The 21,659-nt window shown below is 27.4% G+C and overlaps 3 protein-coding genes across 3 annotated transcripts; 1 reads left to right on the top strand and 2 right to left on the bottom strand.

The window, feature by feature from the left end:
- Positions 1-1,945: 1,945 nt before the first annotated feature.
- LOC111034193 (succinate dehydrogenase [ubiquinone] flavoprotein subunit, mitochondrial) lies at positions 1,946-9,837 on the bottom strand. The gene is made up of 12 exons (XM_022315281.1): positions 9,570-9,837; positions 8,698-8,775; positions 8,184-8,401; positions 7,829-7,929; positions 6,628-6,914; positions 6,247-6,554; positions 4,846-5,041; positions 3,607-3,804; positions 3,336-3,527; positions 2,553-2,696; positions 2,372-2,485; positions 1,946-2,311 (listed from the first exon to the last, which is right to left on the bottom strand). The coding sequence occupies exons 1-12, from the start codon at positions 9,624-9,626 to the stop codon at positions 2,225-2,227; spliced, it is 1,980 nt and encodes a 659-aa protein (XP_022170973.1). The 5' UTR covers positions 9,627-9,837; the 3' UTR covers positions 1,946-2,224.
- Positions 9,838-10,089: 252 nt separating this feature from the next.
- Positions 10,090-11,257, top strand: LOC111034194 (cytochrome c-like). Its single transcript, XM_022315282.1, has 4 exons — positions 10,090-10,220; positions 10,390-10,450; positions 10,519-10,660; positions 11,059-11,257. The coding sequence occupies exons 2-4, from the start codon at positions 10,424-10,426 to the stop codon at positions 11,202-11,204; spliced, it is 315 nt and encodes a 104-aa protein (XP_022170974.1). The 5' UTR covers positions 10,090-10,220; positions 10,390-10,423; the 3' UTR covers positions 11,205-11,257.
- A 3,591-nt stretch (positions 11,258-14,848) lies between these two features.
- LOC111034202 (DNA-directed RNA polymerase I subunit RPA2) lies at positions 14,849-21,433 on the bottom strand. The gene is made up of 21 exons (XM_022315297.1): positions 21,227-21,433; positions 21,021-21,158; positions 20,635-20,829; positions 20,251-20,490; positions 20,004-20,176; positions 19,754-19,903; positions 19,530-19,692; positions 19,271-19,469; positions 18,551-18,753; positions 18,254-18,466; positions 17,892-18,095; positions 17,711-17,818; positions 17,449-17,625; positions 17,283-17,381; positions 17,109-17,221; positions 16,367-16,511; positions 16,135-16,291; positions 15,943-16,068; positions 15,676-15,803; positions 15,450-15,614; positions 14,849-15,088 (listed from the first exon to the last, which is right to left on the bottom strand). Exons 1-21 carry the CDS (start codon positions 21,293-21,295, stop codon positions 14,888-14,890), a joined length of 3,366 nt encoding a protein of 1,121 aa, XP_022170989.1. The 5' UTR covers positions 21,296-21,433; the 3' UTR covers positions 14,849-14,887.
- Positions 21,434-21,659: the final 226 nt, after the last annotated feature.

Genomic DNA, 21,659 nt, shown 5'->3' with positions numbered 1-21,659 from the left:
ATAATTGAAGCTGTTTATCAGAGTTTTCAATATAGAATACAGATTTATATAATTACATACCTAGATCATAATTCATAAGTTATATTAAATAACTAATGTATCATATAAATCACCATTTACTATTTAGTAATATATTAACAGCCAGGCAATCAGGTAATACTAATATACCTACATATAAGATTCTTATTTAGTACCTACCTAAGTTATAGTTTTAAACATACCTACTGCTTATTATTGCGCACCAGGTGTACAGGTCCCGTACCACTGTTTCTATGACTGCATTTTTAATTTTATCTATGATATCGAATATTGGACTATAAAAAAAAATTAACCTAATTTTGTATTTTTGTGTAAGTATCAAGTAACATTTTTTATTGATTAACCATTAACATAATGACTCATACATATAATTTTCTAATATACCTATATTTAATATTATATACAATATTAAATCTACTCTAACTAGGTACTTCCACACTGGCATTTAGTTATTTATTTAACAATTTTTTATAATTTTTGTATAAGTATAAATGACTATAATGAATAAATTGTAAGATTCTATTTTCTCAAATAATAGAAATTTTAAAATGTATTTATGTTATATAATTATTGAACATTTTTTTGATATTTATCATTTTACCGTAATATGTGTTTTGCTTATTTATGAAATGCTAAAAATTATAACATCGAACACTTTAAGAGAAGAATTTGTACATTTTGCCACTTGTCCTAATATAACATAACCAAATTATATGTTAATAATAATTAATTTTATAGATATTTTTAATATTAGGGTGACTTGTCCTATTATACTATTTAAATTATACTATTATAAAATTTAAAGGGGAGAATGTTATCTGTAAGGGACGGTGTAGGTTCTTTATGTACTTTTATTTTTTAGCACATTGAGTATTTAAAAATTTTAAAGCTTAGGGCATAGGTATTCTGAATTAATTGGTCAATTTACATTGCAGTGGGAGAGTTTCAAATTAAAACTCAATAAGAAGCACGATTAATAAAAAAAATTTAATAATCTCTCAAAATCTTATGGGAACATTTAAATTGAGATTGGAGATGGATATTTATTATTATTTTCCTAACACATAATAATTTTTACTAATTTTATAGAAGTATTACCAGTCACACACTCATACTTAACTGGCACAATGTTCACAAGTTAAAGAGTTAAATTTAGTTGTTATTGGAAATAATATATTTATTTGACTAAACCTTACATAAATGGCTATGCCAAGTGTTTTTGTTTTTAAATTTAAGTACAATATTATAAAATGGAATTAAATTAAGTTGTTTGATGTATATGCTGTATTGCTGTTTAAAAATTATAATTTCTGAAAAGCCACAAAAACACATTTATATTGGTAGAATATGTTAAAGATATAATCTCTATGCTGTGCACAATTATATCACTAATAACACTAAAACATATATTCCACTATTTATAGTAGCTTATATAATAATATTAGAGTAATACTAACTTTAGGTACTAGTATTAAATTATTTATAATAAATATTGCTATATTATTATTATTATTATTATTATATTATTATCACCTTATTTTATCATAATCCACAAACAAAATCATAGACATATTATTATTATTAATATTAATTGTCTATCCACAAAAGTATCAGAATAATAATAACAATATTGATAAGCAAAATTCCCATTTCAGTTTCTAGCATGAAAACAATTAAATATTATGTAACTAGTAACGCGTCATATAATATAAGAACTAAGTACACACAATTCATTAATTTATAGGTATCTGATTTTAAATATATTTAAAAAAGAAATTTTAGGAATAACATTGAGTAAATAGTTTAAAATAATCAAAGTAAAGGATATTCATTTGCTACAAATTATAACATTTTATCTAGGTTGATGAAAAATATATATATTACCAATATCAATAAAGAAACCAGATGAAATAATTATTTACATGTAATAAACAAAGTAAAACAATAACAATAGATTTATGAAATATATTTTTACTATTATTAACTATTAATACTTCTTTGAATTTTGCTCGTAAGACTACTTGTATTAATAAATCAGTAGGATGGTATAAGCTAATTTACCTTATTTTAGGTTTTTTAATACATATTTTTAAATGCAAACAAGATTTGAGCTGTTTTGTGATTTGATTAAAAGTGGGCAGACTAGAGTTACGAGCATACCTAGTTGATTAGTAATGGATAAATCTTAATAAGATCTAATCATAGGTGGCACTGATTTCACTTCTTTTTCATCCAATGTGTGATCAATTACAGGTCTATACGTTAATTTGATCTGAAAAAAAAAAATAAACAAATATATAAAATAAAAATAAAAAATTCAAATATCACTAACCTCTCCAGAATCTGGATTAATACATGCGAGTGTATGCTTTCTCCAGTGTTTTTCAATAGGTACTGGGGTTTGTCCTTCCAATGGTTTTTTGTAATCAAATTCATCAACACGATCCTAAGAAAAAAATGAATTTGAAATATGATAGGAAATATAATAATAATAAAAAAAAAAAATATAATACTTTGAAATCATCACGTGCATGTGCTCCTCTGGATTCTTTTCTTTCAGCAGCAGATACAATTGTTTGCTGTGCAGTAGTCATTAAGTTCTGTAATTCTAATGATTCCACCAAATCTGAATTCCAAACCATTGATCGATCATTTATCTATAAAAACATGTTTTTTTATAGATAATATTAAAATTTGATCAACAGATTTATTTATTTATTCTAAAAAATACTGTTAAAAATGTTTAGGAGGGAAGTTACAACATTGGTTAGGAAATTTAGTAGATAATAATTGTGCTATCCTTAAGCAGATGCTACACTAGCATAAGTTGTCTCCACCTTACAGATGTACAACATTGCAAAATTTGTTTAGTGTGGGATAGAATCACTTAGGCTGTAGTGGTAGTTGAGACTCCAAATTTATATAAAATATAGTTGAGAATTTTTAAAGGTGAAACATCATTTTTATTTTTTTGATATCACTTATACAAAAAAGGGCTTTTAGTTTCAAAATCAATCATTATTCTTGTGTTTTCCAAACTTAAATCACTTTTTTGTAGGTCCAATATAAAAAATATAATAGTGACAGTAGCCTTCTTGGTTTTTTCTAGCACAATATCTGCATGTTTTACTATGGAGTTAGTATAAAATATACCAATGTTTCTTTACTTTAAAATAAACGTTTGTGTACTTATTAGATGCAACTTAATTTTAGTTGTTATAATGAAAAATTATAATAGAAGTGTATCTTTTTAGGAGTAAACTTTTAGGAACAGATAATTAAATAATTAATCATACCTTAATATCCTTAAGTTTTGAATAAATGGCTTGCATTTTATTACGGCCTTCATCAAGTGTAGATCCAGTTCTAAAAACAGCGGCATAAAGTTGCATAGTTTTTTGCATATCTAAACGTAAGTCTGCTGTAGGTATTGTTCCATTTTTAAAACGTAAATTATCAATGTTGTAAATGGATTCTTCACCAGCATTCTATAATAGAAACATATTAATTTTTTTCTTAAATTTAAATAATATAATGTCTTAATTTCAATATTATTTAAAACTTTACATCACTAATTTGTGGTATTTTATCTCCAGGTTTGTTACATTTTGCAATATCTAAAGCACAAGAACGTCCAAATACCACTAACTCGAGTAATGAATTAGCTCCAAGACGATTAGCTCCATGAACAGAAGTACATGCGGCCTCACCACAAGCATACAATCCAGGTACAACTTTATCTTCGCCATTTTCAGGATTGATTACCTAAAGAAAATAATTAACAATGAGGTTAAAAAGAGTAACTGATGTATGTAACATAATCAAACATTTAAATAACTAAATACTATAAATACAAATATTGATCATCTAAATCATCCACATTAACACAGAATTTAAGGTACTACAATAGTAGAATAAATACATTAATAGGATGTCAGAACTCAGTGCACCGTTTGTTTTTCTTATAAACAACATACTAAATGTAAGTTCAGCAGATCCAATTTGTGTTTTTAGCTTTAATATTAAAGTGAATTGACCACCCATCACATAAGTTAAAGGTAAGGTACATTCTTATTAATATTTTTTAGGGCAACCCTAGGGTTTTTTAGCAATATTATTAATTTATTATTTTTATTAAGCCTTTAGTAAACTGTGCAGGATATTGTTTATTAATTTATTTTTAATATGTTACAAATTATTTTGTAAAATGTTTCATACTCCATTCAGTTATGCTTTATTTAAGTATAATTATTGTGATTTTTTATTTTTTATTTGTATAACACATAATATATATGTATCAACTATCAATTAATAATTAATAATTTTTAATAGGATAATAAATATAATTGTATTATTATTTTAATGGGAAAATATTATTCTGCACGCTAAACAATGTGGCCTGATACCACTCATGTCACTTAAGGTTACAAAAAATTATTTTAAATTTATAATATTTTACAGATATAACCTAATTTTTAATAAAAATAAAAGCCTACAGGATGCCCTTGATACAATTTTTAACTTTTAAGTTTTATGATAGGTCAAATCAATTTTATTTACCAATTTTGGCATCTTTTAATGAAAATCAGTGCTTAAATGTATGCATATTTCTTAAATATTTAGTGCATATAATTCCGGACCCTACTTATAACTGTAGCTTTTTCGGTGCAAAACAGTTGTTGTTATGTCTTACATTTGTAAGATAGAGACAACGTATGAGGGTGTAGTGTCCTCTCAATGAAAACTTTAAAATTTGTATTCTAATGAGGCACACTTTAAATTTATAATTCATCACCATTTATTTACCTGCCCTCTGTAGTTTGTTGGTATTCCACCCATATTATAATGGACTGTTGGTAACACAGGTATAGGCTCTTTTGTAACATCAACACCAGCAAATATCATGGCGGTTTCTGAAATACCCGGTAATCTAGCATGAAGTTGTTCGGCTGGCAAATGATATAGTTGAAGATAAACATGATCTTTTTCTGGACCACATCCTCTTAAACAATATTCAACTTTATTAGTAAAAAGATATGTTCAACATTTTTTCCTTAATCTATATAATATAATATATTAGAAGGACTAATTAGAGGTATTATTTTTTTGTTATTTTTTACAAAAAATAAAGTTTTATTTGTTTTACATTATTTCTAGTGTTTTTTAAATATTTGAGATTTTAAGACTATCAGTGCATATTTTATTCAAATATTCTTAATCAAATCAACTTTTCTTATTTTTTTTTGGCTTTTTGACCATTTCGGCTATCATAAATATTAATTATTAATCACTGATTAGTGATTAGTAATTACCAGGGCTAAGGACTTATAGCATTTGCTTATTTTTATGGTTTGACATAAAATCTAGCAAAAAGCTATGGAAGTGTATGCAATGTCACAACTCGTTCAACTATGAAATTTGAAAGTGCATTTTTTAATTTTTTTCGACAAATTAAAAAAAAATATGCTTATTTCTAGTTTTTCCGAATATTTTTGCTTTTATGTATATCTCTAATGACGTATACGTCCTAGCCTACATATAGATAGGGGCCGCTGACAAAAAAAAAAATGTTAGTTAATTTTCTGTTTTTTTTTGTTGTTTTTGTTCAAGGCGAGCCTTGAACTAAAAATAATTATTCTTCTTTATGTCATATTTTCTAGTAATAAACACCATAACTCATATTTCTCCTCTATCTACTAATTGGCCAAATTAATCAATTTATGGTTATTAGAACATTTTTCAGAAAATATATAAAAAGTATAATAAAGAAGTTAAAATGTTTTAAAAGGCTAGAAGTTTAATTTTTTTTTGTCTCTAAGTATAAAATTGTGTTAATGATTTTTATTGTGCTTATAATGATATATTTGAATGCCTTTTTCAGCGCTCATATTGATGATTATAAGTGCTATAAATCCCAAACCCTGGTAATGATCTTTTTTTTTTTTGTGAAAGATGATTTCTATCAACATTACCTTTATATTAACTTTTACTACCAAAGTCACTATTTCCATTTTATGCAAATAAAAATATTATATACTACTTTTGATTGTTATCTTTAAACATAGAACACTTTAATGTTATTATATACCATTATATTCTATAAATAACTGTGGAGGATGTTTCTTGTTTTAATTGTATTATCAACTAAACTATATTAGCCAATCAGTTTTCTTTCTTACATAAAGTATAAAAAATATAAATATCTACCTTCCTTCCATTATTTCAATAGTCATTGATCTAGATACAACATCTCTAGATGCAAGTTCTTTAGCATTAGGTGCATATTTCTCCATAAATCTTTCACCTAAACCATTGATTAAATATCCTCCTTCACCACGGCAACCCTCTGTCATCAAGCAGCCAGCACCATATATACCAGTAGGGTGGAACTGTACAAATTCCATATCTTGCATTGGAATACCAGCCCTTGATGCTAAAGCTTGACCATCGCCAGTACAAGTATGAGCAGCTGTACATGAAAAGTAGGCTCTAGCATAACCACCAGTAGCTAAAACCTATTAAGAATAAAGTATATAATTATGGAAGTAAAATAAAAATTAATTTGCAAGAAGAAAAAAAAATACTAACTGTATTCTTAGCTCTAAAGCGATGAATAGAACCATCTTCCAAGCATAAGGCAATAACTCCGACACATTGTCCTTTATCCATAATTAAATCCAAAGCAAAATATTCCACAAAGTAATTGCAATTAAATTTTAATGAATATCCATATAAAGTATGTAATAGTGAGTGGCCTGTTCTGTCAGCTACACAACAAGTACGATGTGCTTGACCACCTTTCCCATATTCTAAGCTCTGACCACCAAATGCTCGTTGATATATTTTACCTTCATCAGTACGACTAAATGGCATACCTATAACATTTTATGAGCTACTATAATTTCAAAGAAACTAAATAGTTAATAGTGAAGAATGTATTGATCTCAAAATGATTTTTTTTTCAACAGCTTCTTTTATGGTATAAAAGTGAATTTAGTTGGTACGTTGAGGGTTAAAAATAAAAAATTCTAAGTGCAAATCTAAAACAAATTAACTTTAGACAAATGATATTTTTCACTTGGTCAAAAAACATAAAAATGTAATACAACGTCCCTCAATGAAAATTTAAAAAAATTTGAATTTAAATCTACAAAAATTTTATAACAGTGTATATAAACAGATATGGTAACAATGAGTGAGTAGCATAAATTCACTTTCCCATTGGAAAAGATACTGAAGTTGAAAATTGAAGTATTAATTTGAGCAGACAAGAAAAATAAAATACATAATTTTAAAATCGATACATTTATTGAACCGCTCAGAATTTAAAATATGTAAACAGTTATTTTAAGTTCAAATGTGGACCAAATTACATATTAAAACTGTGAATAAAGATTTTAGTTATTTTGTTGTACTTTAAAAATATTATTTGTGGGTATTTGAGACTATTGAGACTTTGAGTACATTATTATATTGTATACACTACACAGCATACATACAATAACATTTTCAAATGCAATTATTTTGGCAATTAATCAACTTACAACAGTACTTATGCCTCAAAGTAAAATAAATAACTTTAATCACAAGAATACCATAAAATTTACTTACTAATATTATAGCCTAAAGAATTTGTTCAGAACCATTATTTTAAAATAATTATTGAATTCAAATTTAACACATCTCTCTAGAAGCCTAATATACATTACCCACTAGACCGGCTTTTTTTTCTTAAATATAAAATGTTAATTAATTTTTTTATTATATTTTGAGCTCCTAATAGTTTTACCATAATTTTCTAACTCGATGACAGCTGCAGGTGCCTCTCTTGTCAAATAATGGATAGCATCCTGATCTCCTAACCAATCTGAACCTTTAACAGTATCAAACCTAAAATATAAATAAAAATATCTTTTAAGCAACATAATTCATCAATAAAATCATTTAGAGAAACAAATTGCTTAGGGGGTAAAGTACTCATTAATATATATCAATATTTATCATATTGTCTGTTATAGCAAGTTTCACTGTATTCTATACACAATTTTATCCAATTTCATTTAACCAACAGTAACATTGTATCAGTTTATACAAGGTAATTGTGATAACCCAGAAGTACCAAAAATATATTTTAATTGACATACATATGCCATCGCCAGTCATCATTTTCCATATTCCCTAAAGCAGCATTAATTCCCCCTTGGGCAGCAACCGTATGAGATCTTGTTGGAAATAGTTTAGTAATGACTGCTGTTTTAAATCCTTCTTGTACTAAACCAAAAGCGGCACGGAGACCAGCTCCTCCAGCACCAACTACGACAGCATCATATTCATGATCAATTACTGAATATGCATTTGTTCCCTAGAAATTATTTTAAAGTAATTAAATAAACTGTACAAAATTATACTATAATTGACAAAGGAAAATACTACGAGACAAAACTATACATATACAATATTCAATTAATTTATTAGAATTATTTAACATTAAATATAAATAAATTACCTCAATTATATAATTGTAAGTAAAAAAAAATCTATGCAGTTTGTTTAATTTGTTCAATTTTGGACAAGCCATTCAAATAGATTTATTTTATTGCTTTGATTGTTTAAATTTGTTTAATTAGGTTGGCAATTGCTTTGGAGATATATACTTACTGCTGTACTCTGTTTCGATGAATAATATTGAGATTGATGTAAGTTTCTTGTGTAAATTAAGGGACGGCTCCAATTATTCTAAAAAAAAAAAATTTGGTTAACTAATTCTCCTTAAATATAGTGGCGTCAATTCAGTTTATATAGGGTGGGTCAAAAGTTCATATAATTGAAAGAAACAGAACACTTGCAAGATCATAAGTAAATTACTATCTTATCAATAGTTTTCTAATGCATACACACAATATTATATTTCCTCAAAATTGGAAAAATTGTGTTATTTCACCAACAACTGGCCTCTTCACAACTAAAATGACGCCACTGCTTGAATATAAACATAATATTATTTTATAAATACAAATATATTTTAATTATTTATTAAGGTTTTAGTTTAATTTATTTTCATATTTTGAATTTCATCCTAAACAGGTATTTATAAAATATTCAATAATTAATTGTGAAAAATGCAAAAACAAATTAAATAAGCATTCTTTACACATTTAATTATTCTATTAATTTAACAAACAAATAAATACTGAATTGTTGCAACATATTACGCAATATTAAAAATAACTTAAGCTTGAGTAACAAATAATAAGTAATACAAATTATTTAGCTTTTAGAAAACAGTTTAATGAAAAACTATTAAAAATTTATAAGAAATATATAAAAATGATTTAATGAAAATGAGTAATTTCTACTCGTGCATTTAAAAACCATTAAATAAGGATACCATTGTAAATATATTAAATGGAAACCTTAATTAATTTATAATTTATAAGAATGTAATACAAAACTATACCAAACAATGTTTATCCTTGTATTAGCTAGCAACCTAACTGGTTTGCCAATTAAATTTGAGAAGAAATACTTACAGTTTTTGAATAAGTACTTCGTGATATTGGATTCACAATTTTTAACAAGCCAATCATTTTTATACAATTTTAATACTATTTTTATTTCACAGATAAATATGACGAGCCAATCTTAGATGAGCAAAAATGTCAAATGTCATGAACTCAAAAAGACGAGAACTGGAGAGTGAAAATCTGTCTTATAATTTAACTAATTTTTTAATCAGCTGAAAAATAAGAAATAAGAATAGTTGAGATACTATTCAACAGTAAACATCGCTGTTATAGCTGCAGGCTGGTTCATGGTGGGTAATTAGTTAAAGGTATACCATATTTATCATAGAGTTTAAAATGTATACATATATAAAATTTATATGTAGATAATAGATGAATGGAATAAAAGGTTAAGCGGTATCTGGTACTACCACCTAGGTTCATATCGTGGAGAAAACAATTATGAAACTAATCAATTCTATAGTCATGGATGATAAAAAGCATGACCTTCTGGCGTCCCCACCCAACAGGGTTACAACATTATTCGCAATCTGGGCGATCGCAATCGTAGTACTGGGCCAGTTCCTATAATATTCCTTTCTCGGTACCATTCGTTCGTTCTTTTCACATTGAATTTTGTGTTGATAGGTCGTGCGTACCCGCCCCTCTACTCAATTCGTAAGTACTTATTCACATTTTCTAAATAAATTTCACGTTTAACGGTGTTTCCTCAAAAAAAAAGTTAATTTGATTTTGAGATTAATTTTTTTTAAGTTCCAATTCCGAAAATTTTTTTTTTTTGAGGTTTATTTCTTCAAGTCACGTTTTGATTTTTAAAATTTTTCAGGCTTATTTAATTTTTAACTACATAATTAACAAAAATGGGTGACGTAGAAAAAGGAGCCAAAGTATGTATTTTTGAGTGTACCTATTATTTAAATAAATTTACTAAATTAAGTAATAATGTAATTTCTAGGTATTCCAAACTAAATGCTCTCAATGCCACACGGTTGAAGCGGGCGGCAAACACAAAGTTGGACCCAACTTGCACGGTTTATTCGGACGCAAAACCGGTCAAGCTGCTGGTTATTCATATACCGATGCCAATAAACAAAAGGGTAAATATGTTTTTATTTTATACACAACTATTTTATATAACGGTAATAATTATTTGTCAAAAATTTGTTTTGGTTTTTTGTTGATTGCGGAATCATTTAAGCTTTAAACTTATTATTTTTAACAGTGTTTTTTTTAATTTTTCATATAGTAATATTAAAAAATAATTTATAATTGTTAAAAGATAAAACTGAACAATGTGCCTACATTTTATGAAACTCTACTTTCTATCTACCATAGAACTTTAATGAAAAAATTATATGAAAATCTGAAAATATTAGAATATTAATCAGCAGTTATTAAGACCCATTTTAACTCAGTTTATAAAATGTCCATGATTAAGGTATTGTTAAAATTTTTATAACCTTGTATAATTTATATTATATTTGTTTGATTGTAGGTATCACATGGAACGAAACAACATTATTTGAATATTTAGAAAACCCCAAGAAATATATACCTGGAACAAAAATGGTGTTTGCTGGCATTAAAAAAGTAGATGAAAGAAACAACGTAATTGCTTATTTGAAAAAAGCTACCGCGTAATGTCAGTATTTGTGACAACACTATAATAGATTAAATTATGAGTAAAACCACGTTGTTATTTTTTTGTTATTATTATTCCCAGTGATTATGCCTAGTAATTATTGTACACGTACACTTTTTAAATTAAGTTATTTCTTGTTTAAATTTATTTGTTGTACAGTGTTATAGAGTCAAATATTAAATGTTTTAGAATTAATGCCTTGTAAAATTTATGTTGAAGGTCAAGGTTTAAAGTATACTGATAAAGCTTTACAACTTGAATTGAAAATACTAATAGATAATATATGACATTGACCTAAAAGTACTATTATTATTCATTGACAAATAGTATATTAAATAAATTGACTAATATTTGATAATGGTATTTAAAATAGAATTTGGCATTAAGTGTGAACTATATTTCAACATTATTTTAAGAACTGGGTCAAGTAATTGGCACCTTAATTTAAACATAAGATGTATTTAAAAGAAAACCGCTAATATTATAAAATCAAGTTAAATATTTACAAACTTATTTTATAATCACAGTTTGATGTTTGTATTGCCACATAGTAGTATTTACAGCCATAGAGCACAGGCAAGTTTTTGTTGACCTAACATTATTTCTCAATGTCATATATCCGGCACTAATAATTGATAGATAATATTCAGTGGAGTACTGAACTTAAATGTTAAATGACGCATTTTCATAATTAAGTAATAAGTTTTTTGGAAAAATTTCTATTATTCTCAAAAGCGCTATCTAGTGTAGTAATTTGTGAAGAACGTGATGTAGTTGATTCTTTATAACAATTGTAGCATAAAGGCGAAGTTAATCGATTATTTGATATTGACTATTGAGTATGATCTATTTATCTAAAAATCTTAGTGTTGAGAAACTCTCGCGCTTAACAATATTGAAGAATAAATACACTCATGTGAGTCATGTCTCATAGACGGTACATGGGTGGTATCATAATTAGTCAATATAACCAAAAAAAAAAATATTGTTCTGAATACGTTGAAATCAAAAATCTAACATAACCTTTTTTTTGTGCAGTATTACTTAATACAAGTTTATTAGTTTATTCGCTTAAACTTTGTAAGAAATCTGAAATATTCATGAATCATGATATAATACGAAAATTACGTATTTGTGCTGTTTTTGTTTTTAACCACAAAATATGTCTATACTGTATATCAACCAAAAATACATAGAATAATTTGTGGACTGTGATATTTTATATTGTTCTGTGCATGACAGAAATTATACAGAAATCTGGGTTTTTGACTATTCAGTATTCACCACGATTTAAGATATACATTTAAGATATATATCTTAAATTGTGGTATTCACTAACTGGCGTGGTCTACGCACATGCGCAAAATTGTGGAACAACCGAACAACACCATCTGTGCTAATTGACCTCGGGAAGCGCCATGAGTCATGACAAATGATTGATTTGTTTTGTCATATTACTCATACCATTGATTATAGAACTGACTATTCTATAATCAATGTTCATGCTAAACATCCAAACAAAGAAACAAGACTCCGCTTCCGATAACTTCCAGAAATAAGTCGCTCGAATGCACGATTAAACGGCCACAGGCTGTGCTGCGATAACTATGTAGGGTTGCTATTTTAATACTCAGTATAGTCAATTAATTTAAATGAGTAATGTAAACTATTAAATCATTTAAAGTATTTGGTGTAGCCATGTAGAGATTATTAATGCTTTTTTGGAAAATACATGCATTATTCTGAACTATGACTCTTTTTACATTTTACAGCTTGTACGATTATGCCTATATTTATACTTCATTAACATTCTTGTGAAACAAATTTGAGTTTATCGGTACAAAACGATTGCTCAACATGCATCCAAATCTATACACAAATATGTTTTCATTTAGATTTTTCAATATTCATTATTATTGTATTGTTTTAAAATCAGATGAAAGAATTCATTTAACCGTAAATGTAAATGTGATTGGTTGGTGGGATGTAGAAATGCAAAAATCATAGAGAAACTTATCAATTATTTAAAATGTAATTTACCAACAATTGCCTTTTAACCGTTAATGAGTTTTGGCAAGAAGCCGACGATAGTCAACTAGTCGAAAAAACTTGATTACACCACGCCAAATAAAAATATGGTTCTTTTTGACACAACCACCAGAATGGAATTCACTATGAAAACCTGTAATACTTATGATACCTAGCATCAGAGGCGTGTCCAGACCTCATTCGCAGTTCATGCACAACGGTGGAATATCCAGGGGAGAGAAAAACTACACCCCCCTCCCCCGCCAATAAAAAATTCTGTTAGGGTATTGGGATATAACCACCGAATTTAAAGATTTAAAAATAATTTTTTTAATTTAAATCAAATTTTGCGGGTCATGCCCGTGCATGACAGGCAAGACCCGTGGACACGCCTATGCCTAGCATTATAGCAGTTACCAAAGGACCTTGTGCCATGGTTATAGAGTATAAACTCATAGCTAATACACATGGATTTGTAAGAAAACCTTATTCCAGCATAGAACGGAATGTCTAAGACTAAATAAAATTATAATATAAAAAATGGTAGTTTAAGTGCTCACCCGTTGAGAAATCGTTATAGTGAAACAATGTTTGCAAATTATGTCAGATGTTAACTGTTTGAAAATTTCAAAGAATGGAGGCTTTATTAGCTGACATTAGTACCCTGGAGGAGAACCATATCCATATCATAGGTATAGGCTAACCCAGTGATGCAAAACCTTTTTCCTTTGGCGGGTCACATTGGTAAACAATTATCTTCAAGCGGGCCACAAAGTATAAAAACCGATTTTCTGATTTTAAATTACACGAAAATCGTGGCGTTTATTTGAAAATCCATTATCCTAAAAAAGTATTAATGAAAATGATGTCGACACTTCTTTTCAACTTGAAATTATTGAGTTGAAAACAAATTTATTTTACTGTGATGAATTTCGAAAAATGAAACAAAACGATATTTAAAAATTTTATTCAAAACTTCCACACGAAGATTTCCCTGCTTTAAGAGACTTTATAATGAAAATGGCTATTGGTATTTGGCTTGACATATGAATGCGAGGAAATATTTTCACGAATGAAACAAACAAAATCAGTTCATAGACCGCGACTTACGGGTGAACACCTTCATTCAATTTTTGGGGATTGGAATGGAACCACTAAATTCAACTAGATTTTTCATTATTTTTGTAAAACAAGTACAAGCTCAATTTTCACATTAAAAATAAGGGCGAAACGTTTTTGTATAGTTTTTAGTTTTATTATTATCATTGTAATTGTATTTTTTGGAATAATAATTTAAATAAAATAATATATGAAAATAAATAATTTAAAAAATTTTTCATAAATTTTTAAAATTTGTAACGGGCCACATGTGGCCGGCGGGCCGCGGGTTGGGGACCACTGGGCTAACCTGATCTAACTATGTCTACTATGATCTATACAACCATACGTCCATACCATATACTACATTTCCTTTTAAATCAAGGATTATAAATAATCTGTTATTTATAGGGAAATGAGATGGAATACGAAATAATACCATCTGGAAGATAAAACATAATATCAGTTGGTTTCAGTTTTTATTTATTAAATTCTTTAATAATTAAAAATAAAAAAATAAATTTGAATTGTAATTATTTTTAGTTGTTTACAATATTTACACTTCAATATTTAACTGTAGTTTAATATTGATTGCAGCAAGTTCAGAGCATAAATATCGAAAAACATTAGGTATTCCAATTTCTTGTACTTGAGTAGAGTCGCATGTTCTACATTTTGCAATTTTACTTGAATAGCTGTCTTCTTTAAATTGAACTAATGAAGTTAGTATTGTATGGCATTTCAAACACAACAGAGCCTAAACATGTACAAAAGAGTGTAATTACAAATTAGGAATATCTTAAAAAGACAACAGTTATAAGCCAAATAATTAAGTTTTCAAAGTTTAAAATATTGTTACTTGTGATTCTTAAAAAGTGCAATGAATTATATTTATTAAGAGGACCCTACCAGTGCATAGTTTTTGTCTTACAAACACACAACATACCAAATTAGACATTCACAATTATCTCTTTTACTCAGTTATTGTATACACAACAACAATAGCAGTGGTAGGGTATCTTTATAAAATTTAAAGGTGAGATTATTATCTCTGAGGCTATCATTAATGTATTAATTACAAAATAAGTTATGAGCATTTTTAAATTGTAAATACTAACTGTTGATTTATCTGAGCAATCCATAAATCGATCTTGCATTAAAAATGGAGTTCCGTGTGATATTAATGCATCTCTCTCCATTTCACCAACACGACCACCACCACCTCTTTTACGGCCTTTCACAGGTTGTTTTGTAACAGCATCCACTGGACCAGTACTTCGTACCTATCATACAATTATTCAACTATTTTGTTTTTAATAATGTACTGTTTTATGATATAGTTACCTGCCACTTATCTGACACCATATGCCTCAATCGTTGATAATGAACAACACCAAAAAATATAGATGCCTGCATTGCTCGGCCATCTACACCACTATACATTTGTTCCGTTCCAAAATAATTGTATCCACCTAAGTATTTATAAATAATAAATTGTGTATTATTTATATTATTTTACATCTTAACAACATCCAAACATAGTAGTAAATCAATGTAAAACATACCTAAGACTAAATGCACAATTTTTTCAACTAAATACAGATGTCTTACCTGCTTCTAAGAGTTTCCCAAAGAAATCAATTGCAGTATCTTCTTCACTATACTTAAAAGGTGTAGCATCATGTACTACACCATGCACTGCTGCAGATTTGCCCGCCATACACTCTATCATCATAGCTAAAGATAAACATTTAAATTAGTTAATGAAAAAGTTTAAAATTATTATTATAGAAAAATATTCACCGATAGTCATTCTTGAAGGAAAACCATGAGGATTGAAAACAATATCTGGAACCATTCCACTTTCTGTAAATGGCAAGTCCTCTGCAGGCCAGCCTTTACTAAATATCCCCTTTTGTCCTGCACGACTAGCAAATTTATCTCCAACTGTTGGGTTTCTCTGATAATAAAAATAAAATGTAACAAAAAACAATACACTTTTTGAATTTAATATATTATTATCAAATGGACATACTTGAACTCTCACGGTAATTGTAGCTTTATTTGGTATTTTTCGGCCAGTTGTAAAGTCCCCACATTGACGAACCGAATCAACAATAACTTCTTCATTACTTAAATACTTGGCTATTATAAATCCTTGTATTTGTTCATCAAAATAACTTTAAAAAAATTATATTTTTATTTTAGAGAATAACTTATTACTAGGGCTGGGATTTTAATGCCCTAAAAACTCTAAATAATGCCTTAAAAAACCACGAAAAATGCTTTTATGATCTACAATTTTTAATAATTTTAGTATAAATAACAATAAAAAGTTTTAAAAATGCATTATAAAAATCTATTACAAGTGTAAACTATAAATACATAGTTTTAGTATAAATCTAAAAAAAAAGTTGATTGTTCGATAATACAATACGAATTACGAGTACCTGCTTCTAATCTGTTATTTTTTTTTAAAAACCATGTTGGTGTAAAAATCTTAAAATCTTAAAATAAAATTTCAAATTTACACTTGGTTTCCAAAAACTTAAAAAATGCTCCAAAAACTTTAAAATGCCCTAAAAAATTAAGAAAATGACCTAAAAACTAAAAAATGCCAAAAAATGCAAAATTAACTTTCTTATTCTCATTCAAATGTACATAAAACAAATTTATGACAAGAAGAGCATTGCACAGTAAGCTTTGAAAAACAATGCAAAGTGCATCGAAATCCCAGCCCTACTTATTACGTAAAAATATTTAATGATTTTAGTTACCTATAGTATGGTGTTCCTTTAGACAGTTTTAAGCCAATATGTGGGAGACCATCTACACCCAAAGAATCCGGAAGATCTTCTTTAAATGGATCACGCATAAAATAAGTATGCGGCTAAGTAAAATCATTGAGTTAGGTTAAGTTTAATAAATAACATTTAAAATTACTAATATACTTTGGTTTCAATTAATTCAGTTTTGAATATAGAGCCATGAGCAAATCCTCGATCCAATGCCATTTTATTAATTATCATAGCATCTTCCATATCATAACCCTAAACATTTTTTTATTATTGTTAACTTTTCTACAGTAAAATATATTAATATGATATTTTATTTTACTGTGTATGAAATGACAGCTATAACAGCATTTGTACCCATTGGAAAATCATCCATTGATAATGCATCATAATGAACAGGTCTGAACAACGGTGATGCTGGTGTTTGTATCCTGTACAATTTTGTTTCCGACTGTAAATGCCAATTATGACAAGCAGTTCCCATTGTTTGTTTCCCCATCTATAATGAGATATAAGTAATTAAATATAGATATAACAAACAAAATTTATTATTTTAAATTTTAAAAATATAAATATATAGTTACTTGACACTGATACATATTACGAGGACTTTGGTTGTAGTCTGGCAATGGGATTAAACACGCTAAATGACTAAGAAAATCTGTTTTTGTAACTTCTCTATATGAAGTTATCTAAATTATTAGAACAATACACGTTATATTTAAATACAGTTTTCAATTTTAAAATTATATGAGGTTTACATACATTAGGTCTAATTTCATCTTCTGAAATACTTATATCTAAGTAAACTTGTTCAAAAGTTCCAATCAGCTCTATTTGTTCTAGTTCTAAATTAAAAACTGGTCTCATCATTCTAGCATTTCCAGTAAACAAAAAAAGACCTGGAAATTGACCCAAAATATTTTCTTCTTTCTTTTGAAGCCATACAATTTCAGTGGTATCTGGTATCTAAAGATTTTAGTTTCAATTTATAATTTTTAAACTAAGTAATAGTATTTAGTAGGTATTGGAAATTTTATTCAAGATTTTAGAGCTTGGTTGAAAAATGTAATGCAACTAATTGAATTGGTGACCCTGGTATGTATTTGAATGTAAATAGTATTTACTTGTTTTCCTTTCACTTTCAGGGTACGAAGCTTTTTAATAAAAAAAGCAGTCAATGTTTCTGGTACATATCCAATTATACGACCATCGAGAATTACATTATACACAAATCCAATATTGATATCTTGAGGTTTGTATGATGCTTCACACATACCAAGGGATACTAATACCTTAGGAATGTCACGCAGTACTTTTCTACTGATTGATTTAGTGACCTAAATAAAAATGTATTGAATATTATTAAAACCAATTTAATCTAAATAAAGTATGAATTAATTAATTTCAGGGTTGTTACTCACTATACAAGATTTGGTTAAATGGTTAAGAAGTCCACAAGGAGTTCCATCAGGAGTATGAACAGGACATATAAAACCCCAAGCATCTGGCAACAACCTTCGAGGTTCAGTTGTTCTCATAGACTCAAAAATGGCACCACGATGAACTGCACGGAAATGAGCCATATATCGCATTCGACTTATGTTTTCAACCAAAATTGTAAGACCTTTGTAAAAGAAATTTAAATTTGGTAAATTTATTTATAATTAGGTACGCATGTCATATGCCATCATTTGGACTTTAGTTTCAACTTATATGGTTTTGTTAGTATGTGTTCAGTTCTTGTTGAACAATTTTTACAATTTTTCATAATAATTGATTGAACAACTTTAAAAAATAGTTATTTGGAAAACAAAATATTTTTGATACCAAATACAGAAATTAATAAATTGTTAACATCCTATTTTTACTTGCGCAGACAAAAATGGGAAAAATTATGGCAGATTCAACTTATTCAAAATAATTGAACTTGTTTGCTACTGAGTTTGTGAATGAGTATTATATATCTCCAACGAAAAAATAACTGATGATCATTATCAATAACTTTTCGATTTGTTCAATTTATCTAGTGATATTGTGGTAAGCATTTTAAAATATATGAAAAAGAACTTTTTATTCAAATTGAAAAATTATTTCTAAATATAAATATAAAAATAAAAATGTGAAAATTCAAAATAAAGTACCTTTATCTTGCTGCATTCCTAGACCAGATTGACTATTAAGATTACCAGTAGCAAAAAAATTTGTCATTGAGTGTTCAATTAAATCACATCTTCTCAATGCAGTCATCATATCACCAATAGATGGTTGACCACCTTGGTCAACTTTAAGTAAGTTGATTTTAACTAAGTTCAACCATGTTTGCAACTTTTCTTTGAGAATCTGAAAAAATATTCATTTTGTAATTCTATTGTTTAGTTGTTAATTATTTAACTCTATTACTTTCAGATAAAGATGGCCACCAAGCATTAATTCCTGCATCATAATTCCATCAGCACCTTCAATTAAACATTTATTTTGGGCTACTGAAAATAACTTTTGCAACATAAAAACTAAAAGTTTAAGTTTGTCAAAATCGGTGTGCAAATGGATTAAAACATAACTCCTGGAAAAAATTGAAAATTTTAGCATTTAGTTACAGTTTTTATGAATATTATATCTCAAACCTGAGCATATGGTCGCAAACTTCTTTATTAGATTTCCATTCAGGCAATTCATAAAATCTAGGTCTGAACAGGATGCCAACATATTCCTTAGCATCTTCTTGACAATGTATATTACTTTCATGCAAGGAGCGCATCATTTCCATTACAGACCTTCAAAAAAATGTTTTAATGTTTTAATTGTTGAGAAAAAAATGTTTGATAATTTAGGTAAGAGTTATACACGTATAAATGATTTATACTGACAAACTACCTAATGAAATATAAATCATCTTCGTGTCCTTTGATAATGTGTCTAAATATAAACTCATCTGAACTGTTAGTAAGACACCTCATTATTAAAAATATGGGTGCATAAAATACTCTCTTCTTAATTGGGATCATTAATTTTGCAGTGCCATTTGTTAAATAATGTAAATTATTTGTCTGGAAATCAATTGTTTTAAAATAGGAAAATAATTTTTTAAATAAACATTTAAAATATATAATATAAAACTTACAACAGTTGTTAAATCATCTTTAACACATCTTATCATAATACCAATATCTGAAAAATATTGATCTTTATTTTTCCAAGTGTTTCTTTGAACAGCAGTTGGAAAATTCCTTCTCGTTCCTAACAAAAGCCGTACTAAACGTTCTTTGCCTTTAATTATAAAATATCCACCCCATTCATCTTGATGTTCTCCTATCTTAACTAATTGTTTAGGAGACATTTTTTCTAAATGACACAATTTAGACTAAAAACAAAAATTAAGACAAAATAGATTTATACTTGAAATTACACTATTTGTATTAAGTTACTATTCAACATTATTAAAATAAAATATGTTTCTTAAATTAAATCATCAAACAATAGTAATAATAAAAATTAAATTAAATACCTTTAACATTATTGGCACTTGGCCGATATCTCTGTCAATTACCATTTGTTCAACATCATTAATTCTCCAACTGAGTTTTATTTCAAGTCTTCCTGAATAAGTACCATGACGCTGCCGACATTCTAATGGATATATACTTTGTGATTTAACACCAATTGATCCTGTAGGTACTCGAGGTTGGTGAATAGCTGCTTCCTAAAAATATACAGATTTTATCACCAAAATTAAATATAAGTATTTTATTTGTCATCTATAATTTATAAAAACAATTTAGATGAAAAATTGATTAACATATTAAATTAAATAAATAAGTTCATTGAAGTTACATCATTAGGTAAATTCTTACATGTACAATTTTTAACAAATTATAAAAATATATTAATTACCAGTAAGGTGAGTTTCACGCGATATTTTCCTTTTGTATCAAATTCAACTGGTAGCAAATCAGAGATCGCTAAATTCAATCCTTCTTCAATCATATAATTAAAGGAGTCTATGTGTGGAGTACCCAATTCTTGAAGAATCTAAGAAATAATTTTCTAATATAAAATATGAACATTCATAAATAATTAAAATCCTTGTAATAACTTACTTGATTTTGGCAATTGGGAGGTTTTCCATAATCAACATTTGTTAAATTGTTTAGTGTTGGTTCATACATTTTTATTTTGTTTTAAATGTATTGAATATTAGTTAGTAATAACTATTGATTTAATAAGTCCATATTCTATAATATGTAGAGTGTAGACTGTAGTTAAATCACGGAATAGATTTAATCTATTCTGTGGTTAATTGCTTAAATAATAATAGGTACCTAAAAAAAATGAAACTAAAGTTGAGTCTAAATTAAATAATTAAGAAAACACGTGTATAATTTGAATTGTATATTTTCAATATTGATAAATATAAGATAACAGTTTAAACGTTATCACTAGAAATCAAGAACTTGTTATCATTGCATATTCCATAGCACGGTCTTAGATTCCATAGATTTCCATAGACACAATTTAAGAAATACAGACAGA

Source organism: Myzus persicae, unplaced genomic scaffold, assembly GCF_001856785.1.
Source record: "Myzus persicae strain clone G006 unplaced genomic scaffold, MPER_G0061.0, whole genome shotgun sequence".
Lineage (NCBI taxonomy): Eukaryota > Metazoa > Arthropoda > Insecta > Hemiptera > Aphididae > Myzus > Myzus persicae.
The sequence above is the reverse complement of the archived record's forward strand: the minus strand, read 5'-3'. Positions and strand labels throughout refer to the sequence as shown.

Excerpts from the sequence above, each read along its gene's own strand:
- LOC111034193 (XM_022315281.1), bottom strand. The coding sequence starts at position 9,626 with ATGATTGGCTTGTTAAAAATTGTGAATCCAATATCACGAAGTACTTAT. Across the intron at positions 6,915-7,828 it reads CATCGAGTTAGAAAATTATG|GTATGCCATTTAGTCGTACT; the intron begins GTAAAACTATTA and ends AAAATGTTATAG. Across the intron at positions 2,697-3,335 it reads CAAAACTTAAGGATATTAAG|ATAAATGATCGATCAATGGT; the intron begins GTATGATTAATT and ends ATGTTTTTATAG.
- LOC111034194 (XM_022315282.1), top strand. The coding sequence starts at position 10,424 with ATGGGTGACGTAGAAAAAGGAGCCAAA. Across the intron at positions 10,451-10,518 it reads ACGTAGAAAAAGGAGCCAAA|GTATTCCAAACTAAATGCTC; the intron begins GTATGTATTTTT and ends TGTAATTTCTAG. Across the intron at positions 10,661-11,058 it reads CGATGCCAATAAACAAAAGG|GTATCACATGGAACGAAACA; the intron begins GTAAATATGTTT and ends GTTTGATTGTAG.
- LOC111034202 (XM_022315297.1), bottom strand. The coding sequence starts at position 21,295 with ATGTATGAACCAACACTAAACAATTTAACAAATGTTGATTATGGAAAA. Across the intron at positions 19,470-19,529 it reads GTGGCCATCTTTATCTGAAA|ATTCTCAAAGAAAAGTTGCA; the intron begins GTAATAGAGTTA and ends ATATTTTTTCAG. Across the intron at positions 16,069-16,134 it reads TCCTTCAAGAATGACTATCG|CTATGATGATAGAGTGTATG; the intron begins GTGAATATTTTT and ends GTTTATCTTTAG.